General features: G+C 48.0%; 1 protein-coding gene across 2 annotated transcripts in view; it reads right to left on the bottom strand.

The window, feature by feature from the left end:
- Nucleotides 1-20,854, bottom strand: part of ITGA11 (integrin subunit alpha 11) — a 153,625-nt gene that overhangs the window by 113,942 nt on the left and 18,829 nt on the right. For both annotated transcript variants that reach the window (XM_054043016.1, XM_054043017.1), the window contains exon 2: nucleotides 17,908-18,019. In XM_054043016.1, coding sequence (XP_053898991.1) covers nucleotides 17,908-18,019 — 112 coding nt within the window. The remainder of the gene's footprint in view (nucleotides 1-17,907; nucleotides 18,020-20,854) is intronic.

The following is a 20,854-nucleotide window of genomic DNA, read 5'->3' as shown; positions in this document are numbered from 1 at the left end:
CTTGTCCCCTGACTACCCCCTCCTGGGACCCCTGCCACTAACTGCCCCCTAGGACCCCACCGCTTATCTAAGCCGCCCTGCTTCTTGTCCCGACTGTCCCCTCCTGAGAACGCCCTACAACCCTACCTGTCCCCTGACTGCCCCGACCCTTATCCACACCCCCACCCAATATTCACACCCCCGCCCCCAGACAGACCCCTGGGGACTCCCATGCCCTATCCAACTGCTCCCCGCCCCTGACAGGACCTCCAGAACTCCTGACCCACCCAACCCCCTCTGCTACCTGCCTGCCTCGACCCCTCTCCACACCCCTGCCCCCCTGACAGCCCCTCTCAGACCCATCTAACCACCCTGCTCCCTGTCCCAACCCCTCTCCATACCCTTGCCCCCCTGACAGCCCCCCCCAAACTCCCGACCCATCCAACCCCCCCTCCCTGTCCCCTGACCAGGGCCGGCTTTAAAGAGCCCAGGAATCTGGCTGCGCTCCGGCCGGGGTTGCGGGCTTGGGGCCGGGCCGGAGGTGCTCAGCCAGCGCTGCTGGGGCCCGAGCTGGGCCGGGGGTGCTGGGGCTTGAGCCGGGCTGGGTCCGGGCTGGGGGTGCTGGGGCCCGAGCTGCTGGGGCCGGAGCCGGGCCGGGTCCGGGCTGGGGGTTCTGGGGCCCGAGCTGGGCCGGAGCCGCTGGGGCATCCGAGCGTCACTCGGCCTGGGCCGGAGGGAGCCGCTCGGCCAAGACCGCACCTCCCCGGAGGTCTCCTCCTCGCGCCCCCCCCACCCCAGCTTACCTGCTGCTGCCTCCCGCCTGCCCCTGCTTCTTTTCAGACTTCCCGCGAAGATCTGATTGGCGGGAAGCAGGGGAGGGGGAGGAGCAGGGGGCGGAGCGTTCAGGGGAGGGGAGGAGGGGGAAGACAGCTGCGGGGCCGGACAGCATGGTAAGGCTGCAGGGGATGGAGGGACCCGGGAAGGGGCTTTGGGTACCCAGCGGCGCTTGGCCGCCGCTTTTCTATCTATAAATAGCCGACCGGGGGGAAATCCCGGACATTTTTAGATTTTTTTAAAATCCCCCCGGGATGGCTATTTATAGACCGAAAAGCCGGACATGTCCAGGGAAATCCAGACATATGGTAGCCCTAGGTATCGGGGAAAAGGTTATGACCTGCTGAAAGTCATTTCTCTGTCCATATGTGTATCATTAATGCATATGAAGTTATGAGATTGTGTTGTATGGTGGTCACTAAACCATGCTGTCAGTTGGGGAATCAGCCAGATATTAGCTCCCCCGAGGCAACAACAAGGAAAGTAACCAACGCCCGGGTGGGGTGTTAAACAACCCATCAACAACCATTGTCCAACAAGGGAGCTACAATGCAACAACTCACCTGCATGAGGCCACAGCAGGGGAATTGCTCAATCTTGCCTGGGGACTCAGGAAGGCACATGTGTTTTCCAAGCACGTGGATGGAGGGTATAAAACAGAGACGCCACATGCTGGGCCTTTCTTCCCCCCCTCCCCCCACCCCACTATGCTGAGACACTGAGAAGAAGACAAGACTCCAACAGAGGAGATTGTTCCTTAAACCTGGGCCAAACCTGTATACTAAGGACTGCAATATCCAGTGGGGTGAGAAAAACTGCCTAACCTAGATGTTGCCCAGTCTAATAGGGTTGAGAGTTTAGACGGCGTGCTTATATTTTATTTCTTTTGGTAACTAACTCTGACTTTTTGCCTCTCTCTTAATATCACTTAAAATCTACCTTTTAGAGTCAATACATTTGTTTTACTGTTTATCTTTACCAGTGAGTTTGTATGAAGCATGTGGCAAATCTGCTCAGGTTTTGCAAAGGCTGGTGTATAGCCACTTTCCATTGCTGAAGTGGTGAACCAATTAATAAATGCAACAAAGAGTCCGGTGGCACCTTATAGACTAACAAATGTATTGGAGCACACGCTTTCATGGATGAATACGCATGCGTCTGATGAAGTGGGTATTCACCCACGAAAGCTTATGCTCCAATACATCTGTTAGTCTATAAGGTGCCACAGGATTCTGTTGCTTTTTACAGATCCAGACTAACCCGGCTACCCCTCGGACCATTAATAAATCTGCACTGCCCATCTTGAGCAGTGCACGACGGTATGTTCCTGAGGTACAGTGCTGGGAGCTGGGGGGATTTGGCTCCGGTGCTTTCTCTGTGTGATTCGTCAGTGGCTCTGGGAGCATTCACACAATCTAGCTGGGTGTGGGGCTCCACATGCTGTGGTGCTGAGTGATCCCAGCGCCTGGAGGGGTTTGCTGCTGGTCACTAGCAAGGCTTTGTGAGAGACGGCCCAGGCTGGAGAGAGGTAAGGGGGCACAGTGGTTCCACAGTCCCAGGCTGCACCCTGGGGGTAAATGTAAACAACGGCTTGAAATAAAAACAAGTGTTTCCTTTTGGCATCCACAAAACATTTCCTTCGACCCGCAATCAGTTTATTTTTTACTTTCTGATTCACTGAACATTTCAAAACACATTAGGATTTGGTTCAACCCACAATGAAGACTCCCGCTTAGGCCTTCAGAACAGGATGGAAAGGGGGGTTGAAGCAGGGGAGCTGAAACAATGTGTACAGTGGGGGCGGGGGCCTGAGAACCACTGAAGCAAACTGTAACCCCTGTGTATGATGGAAACCACTTCAAGCCAGGGGGAGCAGTAGCACCCCCAGCACCCCTAGTTCCAGCACCAGTGAGCTGAAGTGGTGTCTAGCTCATGTGTGGGTTCGCCCCAAGAGTAAATTTCACCTGCCGGACCAGATTCCTGCTTGTGTAAATCAGGTGTCCTTCCATTGAGGACAATGATGTTCAACAAGAGATTCTGGCCCTCACACTTCACCATGCATCCCTTAGCTACAGACCAGAGCTGCGGCTTAACAAGAATCCTCCCCCCCTTCTTTCCCTTCAAGGTGGGCCTTTAAGAACTTTTTTTCTGAAATTCAAAAAAAGCTGAGTTTGTATTTGACTCAAAACTGTGCGCGCCTGGGGGGTACGGAGATGTGCATCTCTGTGTGTGCGCACTCCTGTGTGCATCTGGGGAGGTGTGTCTTCATGTGTGCTGGGGGGGGGGGGGGGGCATGTGTGGGGAGAGGTGTGCATCTCCGTGTGTGTTGTGGGTGTGTATGTATGTATGTGGGGAGAGGTGCGTCTGTGTGTGTGTGCGCGCGCGCGCAAGGAGCAGGGGTGTGTGTGTGTGTGTGTGTGTTGGGGCAGGGGAGGTATGCGCTTCTTACTTTATCCAAGCAGGTGCATCCATGCCTACTGATGGGACTTTTCCGCACCCTTCGCTCCCACGAGTGGTCACAGGGGTCAGCTTCGCCATCTGAAGCTACAGTGACTGACACTAGCAGAGGACCTGCCCCGTGAGGTGCAAGTCACCTCCAGGGAATGGACCACCACCAATCCTACGCACACCGTGAGGATCTCATAGTCATTCGCATCCTTAACAATCTCTTGTTAACGAAATTCTGCTTCATTCAACTGAAAACTATATAAACCGTCTTTATACCAAGTGCAAAAACCATATGGAGCTGTATTCTGCCCTCCGCTACACCCAGGCACCCCCAATGACTTCGGCGGCGATTCCTAGGTGTCAGTGAGGGCCCGCTGAGGCCCATTTCTGGGTATTTCCGTTGATCCAGCACCACCGAGCATAAGAACAGCCGCATGCTGGAGCTTTCCACAGTGTTGTGGTAGCTCAGCCATTGCTACTGTGCAAAATTAAATGACATGATTCTATTGGTTTTGACAGCGGACTGCCATTTATTCATTCACACGCTCAATGGAAATATATGGAGTTTTTTTTAAAAGGAGCCAAGCTTTGAAGAGGAAACGCCTGCCATTAACTCGCTGGTCTGGGAGGACAATGAACAGAGAAGCTTGATCCCACATAGTGGCCATCTTTTAGAGAATTACAAATCAAATACCCTCCCTTCTTCCCCCTGAATTTAGTATTCTGGAGCCTTTCCTCTCAAACTTTCTATTATAGGGGGTTATGGTTAGAACCCAAAAAGTGTGTAATATCTGGCTCACTGCCCTAACAAAACAGTCCTGACCAAAAATATACATAGTATATATTAACACAAACACACCCATAGGTATATATATAAATGTGCATACACATCTATGTATATAATAACATTTAAAATTCTCCTAAAAGTCATCTAACTGTCCAAAAGCAGCATTAAAATATTTAGAAACTAGCATTAGGTGCCAAAGGACTCGGATTCCACATTTGGTATTTGGCAGCAAAGTTTTTGAAGTGTTGTTATAGCAATTGCTCCTAGATAGTCTTGCATTTCTGAGGTTGTCGTTTTGTTTCTTGGCACCCCTTTGCCTTTCATCAGATCTCATGGAACCTTTTGGAGGCTGTAGTTCAGGAACAAACGTCTGGTTTCCACCTCGCCAGCAAGCTGTGGTTTCATTTCATCATTTCCATTTCGTCTGCCTCCTGCCAGTTGAGGTCCTACACCATTATTAGCAATCACATAATAGGGTTCCTCTACAGTGTATGTCTGTCGGTTTTATACTATGGCCATTTTGTTTGGTCAGTGATTTATATTTTAACCAGAGTGACTCATGGTGGGTTTTTTTTTTTTTTTTTTATAAAAATTCCTTAGCCTATTTATCTTGCCTCAGGATATCCATTTATATTCATGCAAAGACATGGAAAGAAGTATAAATTGGATGTTGGCTTGAGGAACATGGAGTAGCCTTACTGAACCATCAGATACATGGGGTGAAAATTCCTTCATGACGCTATAGGTGACGGCCTGGAAGCATAAGTAAAATTACATTTCAATTGGCAGTATATGACACTTTATACCTCCAGAGTGCCCCGGTCACCCCCACACCGCTGAGGTGTGAGGCAGGTAACTATCACCCCTGAAAGATAGGTGAGTGCACAGTTGCCAACTTCCACGCAGTAAATAAGCACCCTGACTTTCAAAGTAAGCCAAAAATCAAGCTAATCCCATTTCAAAACAAGCCAGTCCTTAAGAACTCCAACACTCGATGTGACTAGATCTGCCCGGCGTCCAGTCTGGGACTGTGGTGGGCCTGTTGTGCACCCCTGACTCTCTCCCCCCCTTGCCCCTGTTTGTCCCCCTCTTGTCCCTGCTTCCCCCCCCCACCCTTGCCCCTGCTTGCCGGGAGCCGATCAAAAAAAAAGAAGCAGCAATCTACAAGCCAAAAACTAGCCAACAAGCAACTCACAAGTCAATTAAGCCAAACATAAGCCCAATTTCTGCATTTTTGTGTGGGGGGGTTTGGCATGTCTGGGTAAGTGTGGAGGAATCACATAACCATTATGTAAGCCTGAATAGGGGTCCATTTAATGACTTTGCCACAGTCCCAGTTAGATTTTAAAGCTGAAATCTAACCAACTACATTTGCCAGTTTGGTAAGTATTGTAGCCAACACTGGATAACATTTATCGAGTCCAGGGAGCCCTATCTTACTAATTTTAGTGCGAGGTTCTTTCCAGGTCTACATTTGCTGTAGACAGTATTTCTCACATCAGGACACTTGGTTATTCATAACCAATCAGCAGTTTATTAATTCATCAAGAACCACATAAGTACATAATTAACTACAACAAACGTTCTAGATCTGTACTGAACTGGAGACAAGTGCTAAGAAACCAAACTTTCTCAGGGGTGGGAGGTCAGGACTCAGGGCCCGCAGCAGGACTAATCTCCAGACAGCCTCAGCAGTACAGGTGGCTTGCAGCAGGTAGCCCAGTTGGCCATGCCTCCTGATTGGCTGCAGGGGCCAGCAACAGCAGTTTGGTGGATGCTCAGAGCTCATGCCCTCCACTGTGCCTGCTGCCCCTGCCTGGCACCCCTCCTTGCCTCCTATCCTGCTCACTCCAGTTCCTGACCTCCAGTTTGACCTTTCGCTCTGACTACCAATGCCAAGCACTAGGCCTGACACCTGCTCCGGCCACTAGACTAGACTGTCCTGGTCCCAGTTGGCTGACATCAGTCCAAGACCTCCAGGAGCGAAGGATCAGCCTACACCTCACCACCTTCTGCTCCAAGTGCAAAACGCATTTCTGTCCCCTGGCCTTCTCTAACACACATGGACACAGGTATATTTTAAAAACAAACAAGACACTCCATGGCACATGCTTCTCCCTCTGGGGAGAGGATGAGAGAACAAACCACCTGTGACAGATGTCAGTCACCTTGCTTACAGCACTAGTAGATGGCAGTCAGATACTATGGTGACAAGCATGTACATTAAGCTCTATGGAATAGAAGTGTGAAGGAGGTAAGTGATTTATATAGCTATTAGCCCTGGGGGGCAGGTACTTGGAGTGTGATGTAGACATCATCATCCCTAGTTTACAGACGAGAAATGTTATTTCCTAATGTTACATTATTTCACATGCTCAAGGTGACACAGTGAATCAGCCAGGTGTAGAACACAGGAGATCTAACTCCCATTCGGATTCTCCGCTCACCAGACCAATGCTGCCTGTGAGACAAAGTGAATGGTAGTCTTTCCACTGACTTCAATGGGCATTGGGTCAAGCCCTAAAAATCATGAGTTATTAATGGCTATAAAATGATTATCATAGAATCAGAGGACTGGAAGGGACATTGAGAGGTCATCTAGTCCAGTCCCCTGCACTCATGGCAGGACTAAGTATTATCTAGACCAACCTTGACAGGTGTTTGTCTAATCTGTTCTTAAAAATCCCCAATGATGGAGATGCCACAACCCCCCTGAGCAATTTATTCCAGTTTTTCCTAATGTCCAACCTAAACCTCTCTTGCTGCAATTTAAGCGCATTGCTTCTTGTCCTATCCTGAGAGTTTAAGAAGAACAATTTTTCTCCCTCCTCCTTGTAACAACCTTTTATGTACTTGAAAACTGTTATGTCCCCTCTCCGTCTTCTCTTCTCCAGACTAAACAAACCAATTTTTTCTATCTTCCCTCATAGGTCATGTTTTCTAGACCTTTAATCATTTTTGTTACTCTCCTCTGGACTTTCTCCAATTTGTTCACATCTTCCCTGAAATGTGGCACCCAGAACTGGACACAATACTCCAGTTGAGGCCTAATTAGCCTGGAGTAGAGCGGAAGAATTACATCTTTCTTACAATACTCCTGCTAATACATCCCAGAATGATGGTCGCTTTTTTTGCAACAGTGTTACACTGCTGACTCATATTTAGCTTGTGATCCATTATGATCCCCAGATCCCTTTCCACAGTACTCCTTCCTAGACAGTCATTTCCCTTTTTGTGTGTGTGCAACTGATTGTTCCTTCCTAAGTAGAGTACTTTGCATTTGTCCTTATTGAATTTCATACTATTTATTTCAGACCAATTCTCCAGTTTGTCCAGATCATTTTGAATTATAATCCTATCCTCCAAAGCACTTTTTAAATTAAATTAAATTAATGGAGATATCCCATCTCCTAGAACTGGAAGGGACCTTGAAAGGTCATCGAGTCCAGCCCCCTGCCTTCACTAGCAGGACCAAGTACTGATTTTGCCCCAGATCCCCAAGTGGCCCCCTCAAGGATTGAACTCACAACCCTGGGTTTAGCAGGCCAATGCTCAAACCACTGAGCTATCCCTCCCCCACTTGCAAGCCCTCCCAGTTTGGTATTGTCCACAAACTTTACTCTCTCTCTTTCTCTCTGTCATTATCTAAATCATTGATAAATATATTGAACAGAACTGGACCCAGAACTGACCCCCGTGGGACACCACTCGATATGCCCTTATATTGAAAAAAAAAAAATCAAGGAAACATTCTCTATCAGTCTACAAGGACCTTGTGACACGCTGTACCCCATGTTCACCACTTTTGTACATTTATGATATATTTTGCATAAAGTATGCCTTGTGAGGTATCATTTGAAAACTCATAATCTGCTGAACACAATTGTTCTGTTTAAAAGCGTGTAACAACACTGTGTGTAAAGCTATGAGATTTTACTATATGTTTGTTACTCAAATATGTTACAATTCTGGGTAACGCCCCCAGACTAGCTCCTCAGAAACAGCAAAGAACTGACCACAGGTGTTAGAAAACTATTAACTGCTGAAGCAACCATTTACTAGCAGGGGAGACTGTAAACAAAGAAATTTGCAATTCACCTGAAAGACGCTTTGAATCTCATATTCACAGGGAACTGTTTTGCCTACACCCTGGTGGGCAGGGGGTAATCCTCAAAGAGAGGAGGAGGTTATAAAAAGGAGAGACAGCGACCTCTTCATCACCTCTCCATCTCATCTCTACTCACGGCAGCAAGATTGCTTGAAAGACAAATGGCGCATCATTGAACTGGGGGGGGGAGGGGAGTGTTCCTGGCCTGCAGGTTTTTGCAGCCAGTACAGATTGCTGTAAGTTTTGGGGCGAGAGAAACCTATTTGCTTTTAAATTTATTAGCTGTGGTAAATTTAGGAATTAGCTTGCATGTTTATCTTTTTATTTCTTTTGTAACCAACTCTGAATTTTATGCTTTATCACTTGTAAATCACTTAAAATTTATCTATCTTTCTCTAGTTAATAAACTTGTTTTACTGTTTTATTTAAACCAGTGTGTTTGATTGAAGTGTTTGGGAAATCTCTACTCAGGTCAAAAAGGCTGGTGTATTTATTACCCTTTGTTGGAATGACAGACTAAAATTATGAGTTTGTACCATTCAGTGGGCTACTGAACCGTACAAGACGCACATTTCTGGGGGGCAAGGCTGGGACTGTGGTATATGCGGGTGTCACCCTGTATCTATTCATGGATGGCTGGGCATAGCATTCATGTACTCAGCTGGGAGTGACTCTGCAGGGTTGATGTTCACTAGCAAAGCAGTGTTAAAGGCTTCCCAGGCTGGAGAGCCAAGGGGACGCAGGAATTCACCCTGGGGAATGTCACAGACCTTCTATTTCACAAAGAGAGATCAGGGATAAAAACCTCGAGGGCTGGAGGGGGAGGGGGAAATCTGTCTTTACAATCAGCAAACAACCAGTCTTTCACTTACAGGTCTGAGGCTTTAAGCAACTAATGGCTCATTTCTTACCATACTTCTCAGCCCCATCAGGTCAAAGACTGGAACTTTTTGATAAGTAAAACCTTGAGACAAAATGGCTGCTGAAATGAGTGTAAATTGCTTCATTTTGTCTGTGTGAACAAAGAGCTGGACCCAGCCTCTGCCAGAGAATGAGAGAGCTGAGAGAAGCGCTCTATACTCAATGAACCCGGCTAAGCAACTGCAAGAGTGAGGCGGTTATTTATTGCATAGTCGACGCTAAGTTTGCAAAGAAAGGGGCAGGTTACCTGGAACTGGACATTTAATCATCATAAATACCCACTTGGTGAGTCGGAGCTCGGAAGCCAGGAACTTTTCTTGTATCGTGAGAGGGTAGCCATTGGTGGAAAGATTACAAAATACAGCCGTAGGCTCAGTGCGGTGCGTAAATAACTTAGGCACAACTGACTTCATGAGATAGAATGTGACATGAGGGTCATGCATCAAGGGGAGAAGTGGAGCGCCTGGTGGAGAAAGAGCCTCACTAACTTTTCTTGCAGAAGGGATTCCTCTTTCAAGCTTCTTAATATTGAACACGACAGTAGGCCAGAAAATACCCTCTTTTCTTCCCAATACACCAGGGTCTCCCTTGTAGAAGAGATTTTAAAGTTAAATCATTTGCACTGTAGAACCACAGTGTTGCCACCCCTGGTGGATTTTTCCAGCAGTCGTTGTAGTCTTTCCCTTGTATAGCCTGATGAGGAACATTGCTTGAGGAGCAGTTTGGCACATCAGCTTGGAGCAATATGCTATGTATCTAATTAACATCTGGATGGCCACACACTTGCATACCCTTTGCATTCTATCACAGTACAGTTCTCTATGGGTGGCATGTACTTTTAGGATCAAAGTGAGGATTTTCAAAAAAGGATTGTGTCCAAAGCAAAAGGGGGAAGGAAGCTAACGGAAAAGCATCTTATTTCCTCTTCCTTATCTAATTCTGAGATCTGCAGCTTCAAACAGAATTTCCTGAGCTCAGAATCAACCCATCAGAAAACTCTTTGCAGAAACCAAACATCTACTAGGGCCTAAATCATAGATCACAGACATCAATGCAAAGACTGCCATTGACTGCTATGGGCTTGGGATCAGGTCCTTGCAAATCCTGTATTTCATCTATTATCCCACAGCAGATGTCTATAAGTGAGAAGGCAGTGCTTGTGAAAAAGGTCAGATGAGCAGCCCTGGAAAATGGAGACCCCCCACCCCTGCCAAGCCAACTTGCCCATATGCCTCAATCTTGCCCTGTGGTCACAGGATCTTTCTTCTTCCATGCAAGGGTCTTGACTTCTCTACAACTAAGGATGCCAATTTTGTGGCAGTTGCCCCAATGTTGTGATGTGATCCCTGCTCTCTAGGAAATGAACTAAGATACACAGCTCATTTCATACAGAGCCATCAGATGGCAATGACTTCTGGTCACCATCAATGGAGGCTTGATTCAGGGCTGCCCAGAGGATTCTGGGGGCCTGGGGTCTTTGGTGGCGGGGTCCGACCCAGCACTTCGGCGGCGGGTCCCGGGGAAGAAGGACCTCCCACCACGGGTCTTTGGGGCACTTCGGCGGAGGGTCCCAAAGCAGAGGGACCCCCCGCCACCGAATTGCCACCGAAGACCCGGAGCGGAAGAAGCTCCGGAGGCCAGGCCCTGCGAGAGTTTTCCGGGGCCCCCGGAGCGAGTGAAGGACCCCGCTCCAGGGGCCCCAAAAAACTCTTGTGGGGGCCCCTGTGGGGCCTGGGGCAAATTGCCTCACTTGCCCCTCTCCGCCCCCCACCCCCGAGGCAGCCCTGGCTTGATTTGAGCCAGCTACTTAGCAGAATTGTTCTACCACCCAGTTGCCAAAGGACTTTACTGTGGGATAACAGACTGCAAAACTTGACTGAGTGCTAAAATTAGCTAATGAAGTCTTCAAATAGGAAGCAGTTTCTGCAAACGAGAAGATTAATAATTCCTTATTAACAACACATGACAACACTAGCTAGCTACCTGATTGGCTGCCACCTCAGGCAAGTAGATACTGGAATACATCATTTTCACCTACAGTCAATTGTGGGTGCAAAAATTGCACCTGCAAAACAGGAGGCTGGGATGATACCTCCTTAAAAATGAAGTCTGCTGTTAGTTTAGGTTCTGATTGTAAGTGGGAATACAGAAAAGTGTGCACACCCTTTTGGATGTGCCTAATTTTGGATCTCAAATCCCCAAGTGCACATGCTCAGTGCCTCAGTGCATGCATGCGAGTGTGTGTGGGGGGGTATCATACAACAATATGAGAATCTGGCCCTTAAATTCAACCTCAGTAGCAGTAAAGTCATAGATGCCACAGGAACTCAACCAGCTATCTACCCCCTTCATCATCCAGGACGTAGGCCCTCAGCCCTTCCAAAAAAACCCTCTCAAATAGGTGTTTTTTGTATTGAGCTAAGTCACTAAGTTCAGGCAGTTTTGGACTGGGGGAGAGGGGCAAGTCCAGAGCCCACACAGAGAACACCCTGCCAGCTGCCCCTTCTCTTTTATAACAGGGGATCCGGCTTGCATGCCCCTGCTCACCACAGGGAGGGAGGCAATCCTTCAGGTAAGCCAGTCCCAGGTCATAACCAATATCTTCAACTCCACCCAAAGACCAAGAAGGTGCCAGTGCAGATCCCAGAACACCGGCCTCATGTGCTTTCAATGCAATGTTCTGCTCAGGAAGCGAGCAGCTGTGTTCTGTGCCAGCTGGAGTCTCCCAGTGGTTTAAAGACATACACCGGCGTGAATCATGTTGCAATCCTCTAGTTGTTGCCGTTCGCTTTAGAAGCAAAGCGAAATCACGAGAGGCTGCTTTTATATCGCACATTGAACCTTTTTCACCAAATAGCCCCTAGCTCCTTCAGACAGATAAACACCATGGGCCAAACCCTGCCCTTTGGAGGCTGACAGGATGGGAGGGAGAACAGGAAAACAGATGTAGCACCTGCCGATGAATTCCAGCTGTTCAGGGCAAATGCAGGCCTTGGGGCACTGGAGAGAATATGCCAAGCAGTAGCACTTAAGCCTGGAACAGATAAACATGGTCTACACTCAGCCCCGGGCCTCTGCTAGGTGCCTGGCAAAAGGCAGGGCCCTGGCCCCACCTGCAGTTCAGCTGGCTACACCTTTGGGGTGAGGACAGGAGCCTGACGGAGTGACTCAGCTCGGCAAACGGTCCAAGGACGTACCAAAGGATACGGTGGATTCTCCGTCCCTTGAAGTCTTTAAATAGAGACTGGACAGTCTTCTAAAATGATACACTCTAGCTGGCTCAGACAGAAGTTAGGGAGTGACGTTTTGTGGCCTGTGTTAGACAGGAGGTCGGACTAGAAGATCACAGTGCTTCCTTCTGGCCTTAAAATAAAATCTAGGAATCTAGAAAAATTGTGACTCTCTCCAGCGAGGACAAACTTGATACATTTTCTCTACGCAAAAGAATAAATGGACACAAATCAGACGTCAAGAGTTAAAACATTCAAAAACCAGTCAGAGAACACTTCAACCTCTCTGGTCACTCAATTACAGACCTCAAAGTCACAATACTCCAACAAAAAAAAACCTTCAAAAACAGACTCCAACAAGAAACGGCAGAATTGGAACTAATTTGCAAACTGGACACCATTAAATTAGGCTTGAATAAAGACTAGGAGTGGATGGGTCATTACACAAAGTAAAACCTATTTCTGCATGCTAATTATTTTTCTCCCCTACTGTTACTCACACCTTCTTGTCAACGGTTGGAAATGGGCCATCCTGATTATCACTACAAAAGTTTTTTTCCCTCCTGCTGATAATAGCCCACCTTAATTTATTACTCTCATTATAGTTAGTATGGCAACACCCATCTTTTCATGTTCTCTGTGTATATATATCTTTCTACTGTATTTTCCACTGCATGCAGCCGATGAAGTGGGTTTTAGCCCATGAAAACTTATGCTCAAATAAATTTGTTAGTCTCTAAGGTGCCACAAATACTCCTGTTCTTTTAGAAAACAGATACTTCATCCTAGCTCTCACCCGCCACGTACCCCACAAAGCCGTTGCCATGACTTAGGCTAGTTGACCAGCAAATGGTAGAGAGAAACTCCAACACATAAGTATCTTACTTCAGGCCATTGCAAACCAGATGTCTATCCGTTTTATATACAAAAGCGCCTGCTGTCTCTGTTGCAAAGGTGTTAGTGGTACACTCAACAGTGACTGAGTGCTGCAATCAGGAGCAGTCAGAGTTGCAATTGCTAGCAGTGTATCATGTGGATGTAAATCAGGATTGAAGACTTTAATCATGATTAAAGATCAACATTGCCAGAGAGATACTGCATTAGCAGGCAGAAATTACTGCTTTAGCCTGCCCGAGACTGATTATGGTTGTAAGTTTTATTAGAATTGCTGGCTCACCTACAGGAGGAGATCAGATGGGATAAATATACCATGCACGGTGATTCATACTCAGCTTTGACTATATTAGAGATTGGCACGAGGAGAAAGATTTGGATTTTGGACACTCCAATCATCAGGAAATTCTGATCCAAGCCTAATTCAAGGCTGTATGATCTAATGCACATGTAAATGCTGGTGGCATTTTGAATCATGACAGGAAAGGTGCTATTCCCATGTTGAACTAAAGTTCTACTGGAAGGTGCTGGGCACAGAAAATGTGACTCTAACATGGCCAATTCCTGCCTATTCCTCTACCCGAGCAAGAAGAATAGTCAAGAAATTATTTCATGCTTGCTCCTCATTTTATTGGCTTTTCCGTGAGCATGCCTGCAGAGGGTCTTTTGTTCCCCAAAGTGTTTGGGAAAGACCATCTTGGAGGCAAATACCAACATTTATATCCAAACGAAGAGATCTGTGTGTGGACACAAGTATCCACTCTTTCACTCTTTCTTGTTTAACAAGGAGAAGTATTACTGGTTGCTCCTAGAGGGGAAGAAATAATCCAAACAATTGCAAATGGCACTGAAATCCCCAATTGAGTGGCATTTGGGGAATGCAGTTTATTCTTTCCCCACATGTTTAATTTTAAAATGTATGATGCATACACATGCTGAATAACAGTTGGTGTTGATTTAGCAGGTTCTTTAGCTGCATCGTTGTTCCCTGAACCACAAGGAATTTGATGAGTGAAACATTAATTCTTAGTAAACAGAAATAGCTGGCAACTCTCATTTCTTTGTTCATTTGTTTGCACTGGCTTTGCTGGCAGACGGATGCGGTGGATGAGCTGTTTAAATGTGGCACTTGGACCACCAGCCACCAAAATCCTGCCATAGAAGTATCTGCTACCCACCTCAGATGGAAACCACAGGTCTCCACACATTGATACCAGGATGTAAGAGGATTTCTTCTGTCTTTCCAAAATAGATAAAGTGACCCAAAGGAGGAGGAAGACAGGCTAACCGGTGTCATGGAAAGAACGTGGACTCTCATCGTCAGAGGGGCTCAACACCCAGCAATCCAGTCAACGTCAAGGGGAGCTGGGGGCCCTTCTGAACATCAGGCCGCTGACGTGGGTGCCCACATTTGCAAAAGTGGTTTTGCCCAGGTTGAGATGCCTCAAAGTGGCCTGGTTTTCAGGAAGTGCTGTGCTCCCACCCTCTGAAAGCCACACCCCATAAGGAGTTTCAAGTCGGGCGCACACACACAAAAAACATGCGTCATTTTTGAAAATTTAAGCCTAGAGCCAACTATAATTTGGAGCATATTGGTGGTCCCATGTAAGCAGTAGGAAAACACCTCAGTCTTAAATACAGGAACCCAGTTTTGAAAGTCTCAGCCAAGAGTTTTAAAGGGCACTTTTAAATACCTAAACTTTCCTTTTCAATTGGCAACAGTGAACGCATAATAATGCCACCATTCGCCTTTCAAACCAGTCCCTTATTGCCGGCTCTCACGGGAATGTCAATCTACGTTCTCTGAATCTCTGAATTCAGTCCCCTCCTGTAGGGTGAGGAAAACCAGAGGCCAGAGACTGGAAACACCAATGCTTTATATAACTGCAATGATCTCAGAAGAATCACAGCGAGGAGTTCTGGAGTCATGAGCAGCAACCCGGAGCTCTGATCCGCCACTGTACTCCTACGGCTGGTCTCTTGTGCCCACGGAGTCACCCTTTGCTGTTTCTAACAAGTCTCTGGCCCGCAGCAGTCGCCTCTAACTAAAGCAGTATATGGTACGATTTGGGAAAAACACACCATCCCTTTGGCTTTAGGACAATCAGGGCATAAATCCAGCCAGAGACTCGTCATTCACCACAGGACAGCCTGTCTGGGCAGATCACTACCCTTAAATTAAACAGAAAAGAAACTGCATCTAAATATGTTAAGGCTGTGATGACAAAAGTTGGGGAATCCAAGGTTAAATCAGAACCTCTCATTAACTCACAAGTAAAAGAAGCCACTGAGCCATATTGCAGCAGAGTGAAGGAATGGCAGAACATGAGAACAGCAGTGGGGGAGGCCTAAAAGCCACTCCACCAACTCTACGTCATGTGAGGCCACACTGTAAGGGAGAATGTGTGCCTCTAAAGAGACTAGACAGACAATTCCCCCGGGTTAGCTGACGATCTGGGGGCCACGGGAAGGACTTTTCATCTGGTGGGTTTTCACGCATGTGAATATCTTAATAAAAATCAGAGCAATCCTCCCAGACTGAGACAGCAAAGCCCAACATTAACATGGGGAAAGTGTGCACAAAGCCACCCTCACACATAATAATGACCGAGCATTTAGATGCAAAGCCTCAGAACTTGATCTAGTCATTAGACCCCTCCCCATTGCACCCTGCAAACTTTCAGCACAAACCGCAGGCTGCCCCAGCTCATTCGCACACATCGACTGTTACCACCTGGGGTGTGGGCACCTTCACAACGTGACAGCGAGAGCAGCGTCTGGGAGCACCGAGCACAGCTGGGCAACAAGTCCCAGAAAGCAGCCGGACAAGAAGCGGTGTGGTCTGGTTTCGTCTCTAGAATAGCAGAGCACTAGCTCTGCTTTGGTTAAGGTTGAGAGTCATTTTTTGTTTGGGTGCGGGCTATTATAAATGCTCTAAAATTCACATGCTGACGAGGATGGTCTTGAAATGTGCTGTGCCCCATGGTGGTGCCAGATCGTGTCAGGGGTCTGATTTGGTGCCATTTGAACAAGGGGCTCTTAAGATACAGCCCTCCCCCTCCCAACCCCAACCCAGCCTTTTAGAAAATCATCATCTCTTTTATTGATTGATTTTTTGCATACACCTAAAGCACAAACGATGGCTCCAATCCTCCCCAAACTGATCTCGGTTGCTTGGGTCTTATCTCAGCTAGTGCACAGCCCCTTTCTGGTTGATGGAAAAGGTGACTAAGGGTAAGAAGTATAACTCCGGGTTGGCAGGTGCCAAAGTGAAATGCGCACGCAGCAAGATTAGGGCTCTGTTGAAGCAAGAGTGTCCAGGCAGTCTGTTGTCACGGTATCCGGGTGGCTCAAGGTGACATACGATAAGAGCAATAGTTTAAAATCCACACACAGGCTCAGACTTTCCTTTAGAAGTATTGTCAAGGAAATTAACATTAACTTCAATACAGGTAAGGTGAAAAACTCTATTAAGCAGTTAGGATAACGTCATCCTCTTTCCTGAACAATACGACAGTACGACCAAAGAAAGCAAGTCCCCTGTGACTTAGTACATAGACACCCACCCCCTGCCAACATGAGCTGCTCCGAACATGTTCAGAGTCTTATAACTTTTTGGTGCAAACCAAAAGAATATGCAGGGGCACTGAGGGAGAATGTGTTGGGGTGCTGGAGCTGTACAGGGGTGTGGCGTTTGGGAGGGGAAGGGAGAGGGGGCTTCAGGCTGTGGCGAGGGGAGGGAGATAAATAAGGAGGAGTGGTAGGGAAGGGGATTAAGGGAGATGGTAGGAGAGCGGTGGGAGACATGAGGAGGACATAGTAGAGGGAGTTGGGGGATTAGGGGCAGGGGGAAATGGAGGAGGCCTGTACCATAAATTCTTCATATCCTGGTTTTCAGACATGTACGGACTCTGGAAGAGCGCTAGGCACCACTGGGCAACCTTAACTCTGTGTTAGTGAAGTTTTGGGGCATTGCATAGGTTCTCATACCACCCTCATCGCTGTCATATCTGAGTGCCTTCCAGAAGGGCACTAAGTGACGTCTCTAATGTCTGGTGAATCATCATATTAGCCTAGGCTGTCCTCATGTTTTCCAGCCTTGGCTAGGAGTGAAACTTTTCACCATGAAACCTAAAGCCAGATAAAAATTCACCCAAGTTTCATCTTTCATACCCAACCCAAAGTAACCTGTCCTATGTTGTGTATTTGGGTGGAAACCAGGTGAAACTTAACGGTTCGGACCAAAAGCCAGGCTGTTTTGCTTTGAGTTTTTCCTCTGAGTCCCAGACTCTGAAACTCAAAGAGAGCCCTGGAGGTGTGAACCCACCTGAAGATCGAAGGTAATGTTCATGGGAATGGAACCAGCCATGTACAAATGACAGGCAACAGCAGGACCTGGAAACTCGACACCCATCAGCTTCTATGGAAGGGAAACAAACTCTCTCTCTGACAGAACCTCTCATGTGAATCACACTTGGAGCTCCTCAGATGGAAGGCACTAGAGAAGGTCAAAGATTTACACCAGCATAAGGGAGAGCAGAATTTGCCTCGTAGTAGCTCTCAGAACAGAAAGCCACAACGCTGCCTTCTCTGAGACAACGCCTTTAGCGAGATGGTATGACCATACAGCGTTTTGCATAGATTGGCTTTAAGAGTATGACACCCTTCCTCTTGCTAGACCACAGGGATAAGAGGCGCTCACTTACCATTTCTTCCCAGCGATTTCATGCTGCTGCACCGTGTAGCCAAAGTACGCTTCTTTAGAGCCTGGTATGATTCGGGGCCTTTTGGTGTCAATATTGAAGGTGTCACAGAATCCTGAGATGGGGGGAAAAAAAAGATCAGTTCAGGTCCCAGGTAGGGAGAAGGAGATCTTCCCCTAACGACACTGACCTCCAGTGTAAAGCACAAAGGTGATATTGGGACGGAGACTTTACCCCCAGGCATTGCACTTCATTTATCCATCTGCTGAGCGTTATTTCTGCCTAACATGGTACTGTTCTGCCACCCCATCCCCCGCCCCAGCAGGAATGTTCTGTAGCCCAATAATTATTCCATGGAATTCCCCTGTCCTTCCCCACACTGATTATAGGGGATCTGCTCCTTCTATTCTCCTACAGCCTACTGAGACCATCAGCATCTCCCTGATCACACGTCCGTAGCTCACAGAGTCTGACCCCGGGAGATTCTGAGCACACTAGCTCCCTCTGAAGTTAGCGAAAGAGGAGGGTGCTTTGCGTTGCCAGGAGCTTTTACAGCTCAGCTCCCCTGTTACCAGCAAACTCCTTTGATGCAGAAGGGCAAAGGCACGGGCTGAGCCTTCGTTCGGAGCAAGGGTCCAAGTTCAAGCCTGGACCCTGGCTCCCCAGCAGGGTGCCGTGTCAACAGACTGCTGGCCGACCTGGATCTGAACTATTTTTAAAACCCGTTGTTTAGGGTGTAGAGGTCACAGCTGCAGAAGTCTGAAGGAAGACGCCTGTTTCCGCTCTCCAGCCCATCTGGGGCCTGCCCAGAGGTTTAACCCGTCTGGGTGCTGAAATCATTGTAAGGAATTCCTTCGCTGCAGAGGCAGCCTCTAAGCAAAGATAGGAGAGAGACAATCACGTTTATCCTCGGCAATGCAAGAGCAAGTCCCCTTAGAAAACCACAGCTGACAGGACAGGGATTAGGAACAACAAAAGAAAGATCTTTGAACATCCTCCTTGCACACTTGCACCTCTCAAGCACCTCCCTCCGAACGCTGCGTCACTATTCTGACAGATTGGATTCCTATCTGGGGGTTATATGGCACTCATTATGATAATGTCTGAATGCCACAAAGTCATTATCCTCACAACACCCCTGTCAAGTAGAGATGTACTAGCCCCATTTCACAGCTGGGGAACAGAGACGGGGTGGATTAAGTGAGTTGCCCAAGGCCAAATAAATAGTTTGTGGCTGAGCCAGGCACTGAGCTGTCACCTCCAGAATCCCAAACCAGTGCTCTCTCCCCTAGACAATCCTTCCAGAAGTTTAGTGATGGTTCGATGCTCTGCCATAGGCTGAATTCAGTCTTGCTCTGGGAGCAGAGGCTGTTCTAGCTCCAGGGGGAAAGGAAGCCAATGTTTCGCGAGCTCTCCAGCTGAGTAGGGAGCAGTCTTGATGGACTCGAAAGAGGGATCTCTCCCAGGTGGAAGGATGCTCTGACATGGAGACTGGAAGCACTGAAACGTGTGATCTTTAAGCCTCAGACATTTGTTTAAAAAGCCTGCCTATGAAATATACGCTTAAACCTGCATTGAATCTGCTGTCTTCACTAAGAGGCCCCCTTCTGCAATACTGCTGGTCCAGAACCCAAACCCCTCCGCTGTGACCATCAGCAGAGTTTGGAGAAGTTCAGGACCAGATCGGATCTCCCTGCCCAGCCCGGCTTTGCACCTCAGACCAGTCTCAGCTTAAAGTGCATTTTTGCTTATAGCAGGGGTAGGCAACCTATGGCACACGTGCCAAAGGCAGCACGTGAGCGGATTTTCAGTGGCACTCACACTGCCTGGGTCCTGGCCACCAGTCCGGGGTGCTCTGCATTTTAATTTAATTTTAAATGAAACTTCTTAAACATTTTAAAACCTTATTTACTTTTCATACAACAATAGTTTAGTTATATATTATAGACTTATAGAAAAAGACCATCTAAAAACGTTAACATGTATGACTGGCACGGGAAACCTTAAATCAGAGTGCATAACTGAAGACTCGGCACACCACTTCTGAAAGGATGCCGACCCCTGGCTTATAGCATTAGCTGTGCCTTTAGGTACAGCCCCGAGCAAGGGACCGTGTGAAAAATGCATCACTCCAGAAGACACTGTGCTTCAGAGACACCCCCCAGAGGCTCAGTTCCCTCCCTTCTTTCACCTTGCTCTGGGGAAGAATTAGGGTGTCGGCACTGCTGATGGCCTGCACTCAGGGCCGGCTCTGGCTTTTTGGCCGCCCCAAGCAAAAAACCCCAAAACAAACAAACCAAAAAAACCCGGGGTGGCCAGAACGGCAAAGCAAAAAAAACCCCTGCGGCGCGGCCAGAGCGCGGGTGCAGGGGGATTGGCTGGGGCGGGGTGGGGGGGAGGGCGCGGGTGTGAGAGAGAGAGAAGGGGGCGGCCAGGGCTACAGCAGGGGCGCTGCCACGCGGCCCCTCCCGCTGCGCCGCCGCCTGCCGCGAGGGCTCCGCTCCGGTCGGCGGGGAGGGAAGGAAGAGAACTGCCCTGCAGGGCGCTCTGGTTCTCCGCGCTGCTGCCCCCTACAGGGTGGCCGGAGCGGAACAACAACAACAAAAATAAGCGGCCGTGCCGCCCTAGGATTGGGCAGAATGCCGCCTCAAACAATCTGCCGCCCCAAGCACCAGCTTGCTCAGCTGGTGCCTGGAGCCAGCCCTGCCTGTACTGGTCCTTGAAATGGCTCAGACACTGGGAGATAACTAAAGGTCCAGCCCTTCCTTGCCCCTCCTGCCCTACATCTCAGTCACCTGTGCAGGGAGAGGTGGTAAGCAGGTACACAATACCCTTTTTCTCCTTTGCTCCAAGAGCCAAGTAGCCAACCCAGATGTAAGATAATTTCTTCCTCCCCCTTATTCCCCTGCATAAGCATTTGGTCCAAGTCCCCATCTAACTCAGTGTTAAC

Source organism: Malaclemys terrapin, chromosome 10, assembly GCF_027887155.1.
Source record: "Malaclemys terrapin pileata isolate rMalTer1 chromosome 10, rMalTer1.hap1, whole genome shotgun sequence".
NCBI lineage: Eukaryota > Metazoa > Chordata > Testudines > Emydidae > Malaclemys > Malaclemys terrapin.
The sequence above is the reverse complement of the archived record's forward strand: the minus strand, read 5'-3'. Positions and strand labels throughout refer to the sequence as shown.